General features: G+C 35.4%; 1 protein-coding gene across 1 annotated transcript in view; it reads left to right on the forward strand.

Moving 5' to 3' along the window:
* Positions 1-13,416, forward strand: part of twin (CCR4-NOT transcription complex subunit 6-like twin) — a 113,484-nt gene that overhangs the window by 85,872 nt on the left and 14,196 nt on the right. Inside the window, exons 5-6 of the mRNA XM_065354323.1 lie at positions 11,851-11,919; positions 12,537-12,694. Of these exons, the coding sequence (XP_065210395.1) occupies positions 11,851-11,919; positions 12,537-12,694 (227 nt within the window). The remainder of the gene's footprint in view (positions 1-11,850; positions 11,920-12,536; positions 12,695-13,416) is intronic.

The following is a 13,416-nucleotide window of genomic DNA, read 5'->3' on the forward strand; positions in this document are numbered from 1 at the left end:
TTCAGAAGGGGAGGGAAGAGGGGTCAGCTCGACTTAAGCTGACGAAAATTGAAGAATGGGGTTTTTTCTAGTCCTTTCTCATCCTATTCAATAAAAATTTTAGTGTCAAGTCTGTTATCAGCATCCAGCCCAACATCCTTTCTAAAGATTTCTGCTGATCACAACACTACATTCTGGAGTTAGCTACATACGTCTACGTCTAGAACTGTAAACCTAAAGCTCGAAAAAATAACTCGGTAATTAGAAATACTTCTTCGTATTCTTCGGATGGGTGTATACGTTTTTGTATACTCGTCTTACGCACAAAAAAGGAATAATAGCATATTTTACAAGTACAAAAGAGTGTATCGTCTATACACCTAGCTAATATATGCTGCGTTTATGAAAAGAGACACATTACATAGGCATACCAACGATGATATATGTTCAAGCATCGGGAGAATTATGGGTGCATTGAATGCGAAAATAGGATATGTTCATGCGTCGAATAAAAGATAGTTCATTAATACTTGAAGGTCGCTGGCGATTAATTTATGCGATTTTACGCTGTTTCGATGTATAAAATGTATATTTTATCGAGAGCTCGATCGCTTTATATATTCATAATTATGTCAAGCGTGTCAAGTTCGCCTTTAGTCTATATGTATCGCAGGGTGTCAAATAGTATCGAGAATGAAATTACGAATAACAAAGAAACCACACGCAATAGATCGTATTTGTTCCACATGAGGAGTAGATAATAGAGTAATAGGTGCCTAGGATGGATAATTCGGTCCTATGTGCGACGGATACAAGAGAGACGACTCGGCTAGAGCTGCCAGAATTGGTGAAATCTTCGACAGTTCGACTCTACAATACGATATGAATATGAGTGCCATTCGAAATACACGTCTCAATTAAATTTCTTATCGACTGTTTAATAATGTATCTCACGATTAATTAGTATATACCTATACCTATACCTATACGTATTATTACACAGGTACGTTTTATTGAAACAGATATCTCAGCCTATTGCGTTAGACTGGTCCGAATTTAGATTTCTGACACGTGTTGTCTGATGCGTGAATTTTACAAGTCCTCGTACGATGGATCTAGTCCGTGTTTTTCTATCGCAATGTGCATACTGCATACATATTCTATTGTATAGCTGATTTTGTTTGAAAAAAAAAAAAAAAAGGAAGTTGGTACTCACAGCCTAAGTTTAGAATATGTTATTGTTGTATCGAACAGTAAAACACCCGTATATGTATCTATTCCGGTGCGTAAGATTCAGTGTACTTAGAGTTTAGAGCGATGTTAAGTGCAGTAAGTAAGTACATCTAGTTGGTCGTAATTGTAATTTTCCATACGATAGGAATAATTCGTTGTAAGGCAGGAAAGTAGACAACGTTGTTATCGGCCGCAGAGCGCTGCAGAGTGCAGACAAGCCAAAAGACGTAGATTTTAGTAGGTCAGTGGCCAACAATAAGACGGTTATTGGGTCATACTGACTGTAGTCCGCCGACCGTGTATTACGATTGTAGCAGCCGATGAAGAGTAAAGGAAAGAAGTAGAGGTAGAGGTAAGGTAAGGTACACGTAGACGACGAACGCTGGGTAGAGTTTTTTTTTTTATTGTGCGCTTTCTTTCGTCGATGTTGTTCGGCTGTCACTTTCTTTCGTTCAAGCCGATTTTACGCCCGTGAAGATCATAATGCGAAGGTGTGTAATTTAACGATATATCTCGTCGAGAAAAACAGAAACGCTGCCATCTTTACATTCGATTTTTACGTTTGGCCGCCGGTTGTGTGCGTTGCCAAGTTGTGCGCATGCTGCGCTGGGCCATGTTTTAGAACCCATGTAACTAGATTAATCAAGGTCAAAGTGAAAACATTTTGGTTCAAGTGTAAAAAGACGAATATGGAGAAAATTTATGAAACAACTATGACACGGTTTTTTAGCCTGTAATGTAAATTAATTTAACAATCCTACGAGCATAATGCGTTCACGAAGTAGTACTTGTTAGTTTCAAACGAGAATGTCCGAGTATAATCGTCGTACGCAAGTTTTAAAAGTTTGTTGCTTCATTGTGATTTGATTGTTTTGACTCGAAACGATTGATCGATCTTTCCAAATGCTTTGGATCTAGATAGTAGGATGAAACCCCCCAAAGAAAGGAGTACAGCTTTCAGGGGCCCTGATGGTACATAGAAACCGTGCCAAGACATATACATGCATATTGCATACTGCGATCATGCAGTAGGTGTCGTAGACGGATGTACATTAAGTCTGGTGCCCAGAAAAATAGAAAGTTTTTCTCTGTGAAAATCTCAGAGACATCCACAGGGTGTCCACAAGCCAAAAAACCTGGAAAAGTCGGGGAATTTTGGAAATTTTCAGCATTTTTTACTCAAAAGTTAGGGAATTTTGTGAAAGGTTACTTCAAACAGATTTTTCCATTTCTCGTAATAAAAAAAAATCACCTTCGCTTTGCTCAGGCAATTTTTTCGCTTGTCGGTTTTGTCATAAATTGCCAAATTCCCAGAAAGTCTTGTTTTTTGCAAAAATTGTTGAAGTCTCGCATTTTATCAACTTATGAGTTATGAGTATCATTAATAAATCTCGCCCTTTAGGGCTAAAATGTTTCGCTTTTTTGATGAAAATGGTTAAGAAGCCTTGCCTTTTACTGAAATGATTGTGGGAGTCTCGTTTTCTGTCAAAAATAGCCAAAAGTCTCGCTTTTAGCCTAAATTGTCAAGAATTTTCTTCTTCTTTTTTTTTTTGCGAAAAAGATGCCAAGAATTGTGTTGTTTTTTGCATCCGAAAACTTCCACTCTTTTCCAATGATAATTCTAGTGTGTCGTTTTTTCGCCAGAAATTGCTAAAAAAAAACTTTTCTTTTGCTGAAATTGTCAAAAATCTCGTATTCATTCGCAAAAATTCTCAATTTTTGATCTAATATATACCAAAAAAAATCGCTTTTTTTTCAATCAAAAAGTTGCCAAATGTTTTGTAGTTTAACTTTTTCAGCAAAAATTGGAAAAAAGAATTGCCAAAATGTCCTGCTTTTTGTTGAAATTAAACAAGTTTCTATCAAGTTTCATTTTTAGATTTTGATTAAAAACGAAAAGTTCTGTTTTTTTTGATTAATTTTTTTTTTTGCATTCAAAATGTATTGCCTATGTTTTGTCATTTTTTTGGTTACTTTTTTGAGCATTTTAGATTACTAAAGTCACTTTTTTCGGGAAAAAAATGTTTAAACCCTGGAATTTTAAAAAACTATTGATTAAATTTGAGTAATGTTGACATTGAAAAAATGTTTTTCTTTATGAAGTTGTCCCTTTTTGGGAATTGTAAATTTTCCAGCGGTTTTGCCCTCGCTTTGCCCAGGCCAAAGGACGAAACGACGAGAAGGCGAAAAGATGGACAGACGAAAAGATGAAAAGACGGACAGATGGTAAGACAGAAAGATAGATAGAAAGACTAGATGAAAAAATGAATTAATAAAAACATAAAATAAAATAGAATTTCAGTATTTAGTTCAGTATTCTGTCCAGTTCATCATTCGTTTCAAATTCCAATGAAATATGTTTGAGTGTTCAAATAAAAAAATTTTCCCACCAATTTTAAATAAGGGCGGTATTGAGCACACAGTCATGCTTGGAAAAAAGGGCACAGCTGTAGATCTATTAACGATATTTGGAGCTCATGATGTTCGAAAAAATTTGACACTCCCCCCTCCCACCTGATTGCATGTGTAATTCAATTCATGTTTCAAGAATCTGGAAAGGAGAAATTGGTCTGGAAAACCTGGGAACGTCAGGGAAAATCATTTCCAGAACTGAGTGGACACTAGCTGGATTTGATGAGAAACGATGAATTATTCGAGAACGACTGAATCACTTGAAAATCGAATCTCCTAAATACACGTCGAGATATAACGAAACGTCTTAATCTGATCGCGAGCATAAATTAAAATGGTAAATGATTCGTTCGCGAACGATTTGCTCAGTGGAGAAAATCGCTCGTGAACGAATGAATCACTATTAAATCAAATCCAGCGAAACAGGGAAAATCGTTCGCGAATGAATGAATCACTCATGAATCAAATTTGGTGAAGATGTCACGGCGAAATTGGCATTAATTGCTTAATGGTGGGGAGAAAGTGGTTGGATTTTTGTCTTAATTCAAAAACTTATTACAATTTTTTTGTAGTTTTTGAGACGTTTTTTAGAGTTTTTTTTTGAAGGGGCCTCACCTTTTAGAATACATAAATGTCTTTAAGTACCCCTAGTCCCCTACCTATTAAATCATGAAATTGTATTGGGGATTGCGGATACGTGCGGATATCTTGTCTTGAATACCTACTATTTTTCTCTATTCCAGAAGTACTTCCAAGTAAATTTTAGTATACCTTTAGTTACGTACAGCATATTATCATCACTACAAAACGACGATTTTGTACAAAACATACTTCTAACTTCGCTTACTTAAATACGCCTAATGGTATAATTAATGGCGTGTATTTTTCTACATTATTCGCAAATAGTCGACTACCGTATCTTAGGAGGAAATTACTCTTAACGAACTTTCATCGTATGAGTCATTCGAATAAGCTAATGCTAATGGTATCGTCTTCCAGCGATGATTATACCCGTCTTCGGTGAAATTTTCCGTGTTAAACATACCAAATATGGTACGTTGGTTTGATACGTCTCGACTGAAAATTATCGTCAGGTTATTCGCGTATGGTAGGTACATCTGGTTAATGTGCCATCGCATAAAAACGAGGCAAAATTAAACGTACAGGTAAAATTTTTGCAATCACGTAAACAGCCCGAATACTGGTAGCCATCAAAGAACTCAATCTGCGGCCTCATAAATCACTGACATCGAGAAATTACGAGTATATTACTCGTGGTACCTACGTGCATTACCCTTACTCATCTTTTCCTATAGAAGTAGCTTACCGTTTCTTGGGCGAGAAGTTGACATCAAGGAAGAGGTGAACACAATTTACAAGTCGATTAAAATTTTTTCTAGCATTTTGCAAAATGGTCAATGGCTTCGAGTGCGGGGAGTTTGTTGATAACCTTGAAAATAATAAGCTTGTCCAACACGAAAAGAACAATGATCAGTTGTGATACAGAAGGTTGTTATTGTTATTGTTGTAGGAACGATATCGCAATGATGTATATATTGGCGTGTATTGAACTTATACGATAGTACATATACCAAACAGATAATAATTATACGTTGTAGGTGCGCGAGGCGAGCGCGGTAACTCAAAAGGCGAACAACCCGGTCGCGAAATGAACGAGTTTATCGCGACATATCTAATAATGGCTTACCGGACACGTTTGTCGATTGTTGTTAGCGATGTAAATTAGCATCTTCGCTAAATTTATCTTACGTACGTGTGTGTTTATGTGAGCTGAACTAAAGTGCATCCAGGCTCGAGAGACGAGAGAAGAGAATTTTCAAGATCACCAATCCTCTTGAACGAATATTTTTTCGTGCGTCGAAATTTCAATCACTGGACTCATATTTTAATCGATGAATTAGTCCGCAATGACGATATTTTAATGAGTGTTTTAATATGCTGAGGACGTCGTTGTGATGTGCTGAGTTATGTCACCTTGTGATGATGAAGTTGAGGGTCGGCTGGATTTGTATGGCGAGTTCATCCAATAACGAAAAATTTATGCAGAATTTTCGATGACTTCGACGATTTGAAATTTTCAAAAATTCGGTTCTCTTCTGAGGTTACACTGTTTTATATATTTTTTTAAATCTTGAAAGGAAAAAATAAATATTTTATTGAAGAGCCTACGTAATTTGGGAAAAATTGCGAGATTTGCAAATGCTAAGCCATTTTTCTCAAAACAACACAATTAGGAATTTTGTTTTTATGTATTTGTTATTCGATTGAGTAAGTAAGTACGCCAAATGAAAATTTTGGTCGAAAAAAAAAGAAAACAAAACACCTAAAAATGAATTGTTCATCGTTGATCGTTGGTGATTTACCGAGTTTTTTCCGTTGAAAAACAATGTATTGTGAATTTTGACACGGTTGAAAATTAGGACGACTTTTCCACGTTGTAATTGACAAGAGGTTAATTTTTCAATGGCTCATTGTTGATATTTATGTTATTCGGTTTTTATTCAGTTCGATGTTTATTGTTTAGGACGTACAGAAGATAATTGAAACGTCAGAAGTCAGCACCTACGAGTCATCGTGTGTAACGTCAATCTCGATCGACTCTGTCGCGTCGTCGTCGTCTAACTTCCAAACAACTCGTATACACGTTACGGGTGATTAAAAAATAACGAAAATAAAACCGCATTGGAGATAGTACGAGTATACTTGTCTTGTACCTTTACCTTCGTACATAATGCACTATAAAAAAAATTCGTACATGTTAAACGCTTTATTTCTTTGAAAATGACTAATTTATTGTTATACATATTACTCTGGCTATAGACTATAGTACGTATAATACAAGTAGGTAGGTATACCTATACGCGAATGACTATGGCCATAAAATAGAGTGATCTAGGACGAAAGAAAATTCGTAAAAATAACGTCTAGTCATCTATAATGGTGCATAAGGGAAAACCAGAAACATGAATGGAAATTTTTCAATATTCGTGTGTTTATTTAGAATATACCTTTACCTACCTAGAAGACGCGATTTTTTCAATAAGGGACTTCTCGTTCGATATGGATATCATTGAGTAGTAGTTCACCGTGAATTGATTTGATTATACTGTAGGAACTGTATTCGATGCAGTGACCACGCATAAAATGAAAATTTGCTTCTTTTTATATGTACTATACGTTGACAAATTATGACTGCGAGAAATCGTCATCATAGGTAGCTACATATAAGCTACAATACGAACTTGCACAGTTGCACGATGCTTACAACACAATCGTGTAGTGTTCAGGGTGATTCGCCCGTTTTGAGGTTATTGTCTACGATATATTTCATGTCGACTGGTAATCGATTAGTGAATTGGTTGCATTTATCTGTACGTAAATGATTCAGGTACCGATTTTGAGCTCTCACTTGAGAAAGGATGCGCAATGATGTGTCAAATTTAATAATGAAATATTACATGTTCCGAAATAATGACGTACATCATTAATTCAACTCTATCTATGCTACTTCAGATGTACGAGTATCTATATTGTGTATATTTGTGTACTGTGTAGTGTGTCTCAAGAATTCTGCAGCGCGCTAATAAAAGCTTCTGGCTAGATGCTGGCAACGATTTCACCACGCTCTGATGAGAGTTGGCAAAAGGGGGAAAAAATAAGTAAAAAGTTGATTTGTTTTGAAGGTTCTATCACACGTGACATTTTGTATGTAGATACAACTGATATTTTCTCCAAAAGGAGTGGAATGTTTAGAAATTCAATTTTTCAGCTTCTAAACAGCAGAAAATGGCTATAAATGTCAATCCCTCAAGGACATATTTTTGGATCCCTCATTATTAGTTACCAGAATCCAAATTTCAGCTCCACTTTTTTACACGTTCAATTAAGATGAGCTACAGAGATGACTCAAATTTTAAATTTGTTGTGAAATTACGTGCAAAACTTCTTTTTTTTTGTTGCAAGAATCAGATTTTAACGCCGTCTAGGCCAATCAGAGAAAGAGGAAAGGGAAGTCCAAACTGGACACCTGAAAAATAGAATTGGAATTTATAAAAATGGCCAAAAACGGAAGTCCGCAAAGTTGGGCAAAATGTGTTAAAATACCTTGATAAAAGCATGAGTAAAGCATCAAAATCACTTCGTTAAAATTGCTATAATACAGGATGTCTACCAGGTCGCGAAAGTCTTAATGTCGCGATTTTGACCAAAAATCACCAAGAAGTCGCTACAAATCGTCTCGACTTTGAATTCAATTTTTTTATTAGAAGTACTATTGAATTATAAATGAAGTTTTCAATTTTTTTCATATTTCTTTAGTACAAAGTATGTATTTCATACATTTTTTAAATGTCTCATGGGAACTATTGAAAGTTGGGCAAAAACTCCTATGTAAAAAAAGTGACGACTTTGTTGAAAACCCGTTTTGTTTCTTGAAAAATGAGAGGATACTGAAAAAAAAGTCGCGAAAAGTCGAAATTTTTGAGTATCGAGTTTTGGTAGACACCCTGTAAATAATTGGCGATAATTGCAAAAAAAAAGTGTTAAAAACATGTCAATTGTATAAAACGTCAACAAAATTTAGAATCAGTGAAATTAACAAAAAGTATTGAATTTTTGTACAAAATGTAGCAAAAATTGGATGAAAACGCCATTAAAATTACTTAAAAGCATGAATAAGATACATATAAAAAATCACTGTGAATCAACAAAATGAATGAAATTTTCATTTCAGATGGGTAAACATGAGCCTTTCAGGATAAGATAGGTGAAATCCGCACTTTCTCCAATTTTGACGAAACTCACCACAAATGTTAGTATGGATGAAAAACCATCCTAACATTTTTTTGAAGCGACCCCCCCCCTCAACCGAGAAATGTGCCCATACGTGCTCAAAATTCAAAATTCTCGTTCTACGGAGGGGGCGGTCCAAAAATTTTGAAACTTTCGCAGAAAAATAGTCACTAGGTAGGTGCGTGTGTGGGATTTTTTCGAAAAAATTTCATATTTGGAAAGTTTTTTTTGGGATGGGGGGGGGGGTTCAAAATTTCAAAAATTCGTAGAAAAAAACGGGAAGGGGGTCTCTGCGAAATTTTCTCAGAAATTTAGTTACACCTGTAGGTATACCATATAATTTTCCCAGGGTCCGAAAGGGGTATGCAACATGGTCAAAAAAAAAAGAAAGTTTGAAAAAAAACATGTATCTCCAGTACTACCGCGCGTTTTGTCAACACTGTTCCACGGCGCCACCGTGAGAAAACTTCACCTATCGCGCGCTCTCAAACTTGGATTTTTTTTGAGAACCCTATTGAAATACTATAATTGCCATTAGAGGTTTCTTGGTGAATATTTTCTAGGGTGGTGTGGTGAACAACAACTACAAGAATTTTCAACCCCCTCCCTTCATATTTACCCCTCACGACACTTTAAAAGAAAAGGTGGGAATCAATTCAGACACTTTCATTTCAAAAAAAATCAAATGGGAATCAACTCACCTACAGCCCCGGAGAACGGAAATTTTGAATTTTGAGCACGTATGGGCACATTTCTCGGGTGGGGTTGGGGGGGGGTCGCTTCAAAAAAATTTTTGGGATGGTTTTACATCCATACTAACATTTGGGGTGAGTTTCGTCAAAATCGGAGAAAGTGCGGATTTCACCTATCTTGTCCTGAAAGGCTCTTTAGTTAGAAGTTCGTTCCTCTTGTAGAGGATTTTTTTTCAAAAAAATGTTTTACAAGAGACTTTTTTAAAAAGGCAAGTGCACCTACCTAATTAACTTTTGTTCCATGAAGTTTCCATTTTTCTTCAAAAATTAGAACCGTGTATATTTTATTTTGAGAAATGAAGTTTTTGTCATTTTTTCCCTTCAAAAGTGAAAGTTGCATTATTTTTCTTCTCCAAAAATGAAGTGCTCAAGCAGAAAAAAAATTGAAAAAATCTTCTGTTAAATGAGTAGTTTTTCTGTGGATGTTGAAAACGAACGTACAAATAATAAGTAAAAAAATTAGAAATCAAAAAACATTGAGCTTTTTTTTGTAAATATTTTTGAAAAATAGATCAACATTTTTAATGAAAAAAGTACAAAATTTCTAGTGAGTTATGTTTCTTTGGTTATGGATATTATGACTGAAGTGCGAATAATGTTTTTTTTTTGGGGGGGGGGTGCTCGCGTAACAAGAAAACCGTCGCCAAATTTTTAAAATCTAATAAATATCAATTGTTTTCGCTTTTAGACAATAAACCTGCCCAAAAAGTGTACACTCAGATTTTAGAATCATAGTAGCAATAATAGGTCTATATATATTTTACCAAAGCATTCATTAACAATCCAACACCATCAGCCTACCTCTTCAATGTTGTATCGTATCGAGGATAAAATTACGTACGCCTATAGCGTGACTTTTGAAACACACTATGCAGAACGTACACGTAGTTGAGATAAGTGTTATGATGAGCGTTTTTTTTTCTTGTTCGGTTAATTGTATGGCATTGTTTTTTGGCGAGAATATTTTCGCACTAACGTGTTAGCTAAATTAATCTTTCGAATTTATGGTTACTGGGTAAACTTTTTCTACTGTTCGCTTTTGTGGGTGTATTACCGACCGACCGACCGACCAGTCGACCAACCGAAGATTATACAGATACATAAGCCGCAAGAAAATTTTTAAACGAATGAGTTTTCATGCGAATGTGGTTATTTGGATGGGTGCGCCTGTAGCTATAGCTACAGCTACAGAGCTAGATATATTCGCATGCGAATCTCCACGTTGGTAAAATTATCCCCATTGCTTGCGATTTGCTCGTAATCAGTTAGCCGGTCTAATGAGAATTTATAGGTTTTTTGCGTTGTTTGGTATAGGTACGTACTTTGGTAACCTTGACCTTGACTTTTTTCAAGGTTGCTTCGATTTTACCGGACGAGATGACTGGAGTCATTTTTTTGGATAATTAGGTATTTGAACGAATTAGAAGAAAGTATAAGTTAAGGTTACCTATGGCGATGGCGTTGATTTTTATCTCTCTCTGTTAACGTGTGTCTGTGTGTTGATGCCTGTTATTTAAACTTGATCGTGTGTGATCTAGGTTGATGATGAGAATGAGAGACAAACAGTCGGTCGATTCTCAAATATACTATAGACACATGGGTAATGAAACGAACACGATCACGCAACTCTCACCTTCTACAATACAATATGTGTGTTTTATTTTACACCTAGAGGACACTTTGCACCCAAACGACAGGTTGATCCGTAAATTTAGGCATGAAGAAATAACGACGAGACGGATGTTTTGTGAAAATTTTCACCTTTAGATGCCCGTATCTCTATACAAGCATAAAGTACACACGAGTACAGTACATGGTGAAACAACCTTGATGATTTGGGTGATTGTCTATGACATACTAAAATACGCGTTATTGGTTTTTGTAATAATAATCGATAACAAGTTGGCATTATTCGAAATTATTAATAAGGTGTTACGAGAGGAACGCTCTTATTATCGTATTGTTCGTCGACGTCGACGAAATAATGCTCAATGTTATGGATAACTCGGCGTATTTGGCGCCTCGGTCTCAATATATCTATAAAGAAATCGACCGATCGGTTATAATATGTACGAGTAATGTGTAACAGTTTCTAGTCATTGTGTTTTGATTCCATTTTCAGCTCCGTAAGTCTATACCCGTACCCAAACCCTGGTTTTGTTATTATTGATACGCCGCCATCGTCGTCTATTGATATGATGCAATTTAGCCAGCCGATATTAATAGTTAATACCGACTGCGATGTGATTTTAAATAATAGCGTTGCAGTTCGGATTAGTTAGAAAATCCATCTACGGGGTTTATAATGATGACGGTGCGAACTTGGTAGTTGGTACATGTATGAAACGAATTAGGTACCTACCTCAAGAGAGTGTGTTAGGCTATTTTCATCGATCTGATTTAGGTATACCTATACCTAAGGAAATGAAGCAAATTCTTATCATTACCTATACCGATGTCGGTATAGATGAATAGAAGATTTGGAAATTAGGCTAATGAACTGTGGATGATAGACATCCCTTTGGAAATTTAAGGCAGAGAGTATCCTCATTGAAAATTTGTTCATTGATTTCGTATTCCAGCTCGGTTAAATGGCGATTCGACTCGAAGAATTACTTTTTGACGATATTTAACGTGAATTTTTTTCTTTTGATTGTTTCAGTTGATGCTCCTATGCCACCCGAAAGACCGTGGATTCCATTAGCTAGACCAACACGGTCAAGACCCACGTGTAAGTACAGTACATACTTCATTTATTTAAATAATTGATCGGAATTTCAGCTTGAAAATTCGCCATTCCCAAGAAAACAATCACTTTTATGCGAAATTCTGTCAGTGAGAATGAATTGGCCGAGTTAACAAACGCCCCTACTCCAGTCGACATTTTGACTCGATTCTCGACCAAAGGTATTTTTTTGCAATAAATTGTGAAGGATAATTTTTCTGTTGCCCTTCTTGTTTTACGATTTTTTTCAATTTAAAAAGAAATCGAGATAAAAGTGTTTTGAATTAATTTGAGGTCGCCAAGTCCAAATTTGGTCTTTGTTTTTGGCGTTAGTACTCGTAAATCCTTCACCGAATAAAGATTCATTTTTTGGATAAAATCTCAGTTTTGAGCTACCTAATTTTAGTACTTAGTGACCTCGAATCAGTAAAAAAAAAAAAACAATTAAGACCCCCAATGTTTAAAAAATGTACTGAGAATGGTCAAATTTGCTGATTGTGTTGGTTAATTCGAGGTTTTTGGATCAGTATATTCAGTGCTAACGTTATTAAATCAATTATTTATTTATTCATTCATTTGTTTACCTATTTATTAATTTATTTATTTTACCAATTTTCATTCAGGTCTTATAACGGTGATGTGCTATAACGTCTTATGTGACAAATATGCTACTCGCCAGATGTACGGATATTGCCCTACATGGGCTTTAGCGTGGGATTACCGCAAGAAAAATATATTAGCTGAAATTAGACATTACACCGCCGATATAATTAGTTTACAAGTAAGACAATATTTTGAAGTACATAATTCGATGCTTGAAATATTTTAAAAATATAAGAAAACGTTTTTTTTGCGGTGATTCGATACCGATCCCTCGATCACAATTCAGGATTATTTCGATAAAGTAGCAAAACGAGGAGTTTAATTACAAGAGAGGCATCCCAACTCGCAGAAAATTTTTTGAACAGGACGAAGCTAATTCGAACGAGCATGCAAAAATACATTATGAGCAAAAATTTCAGGTGCTGAAGTGAATTTTTCGATTTTCTGCAAATTTTTAAAAATCAAATTTTTTATTTGGGTTCAAAAATTGGAAAAATTACAATGTCATCAAATTGATCTGCTATAAAGTTGAAATTGGACAGTTTTTATGGTACTTTGAAAATCTGGTATTTCCAAAAATGACAGAAGGCTGCAGAACAGCTTGAAATCACCTCCAATCTACTTTATTGAAATCAGGGATTTATAATAAGTTTTGGCTTTCCTACTTAATTGGGTAAAATTTTGTGGAAATTTTAACTTTCAAAAATCTGCTGGAGGTTCCAGAACTGCCCAAAAAGGTTAGAAACCATGCATTTTCAATCGATTCGGGAAGAGAGGGAGGCTGAAATAAGGTACCTTTTAGCTTTCTGGGTCAGTTTGGTAAAATTTTGAATTTTTTCCATTTTTGAGCTCTTTGATTTTTAAAATTTACCAAGAATTGAAAAATGCACTTCCACACCG

This window comes from Planococcus citri, chromosome 3, assembly GCF_950023065.1.
Source record: "Planococcus citri chromosome 3, ihPlaCitr1.1, whole genome shotgun sequence".
Classification (NCBI taxonomy): Eukaryota; Metazoa; Arthropoda; class Insecta; order Hemiptera; family Pseudococcidae; genus Planococcus; species Planococcus citri.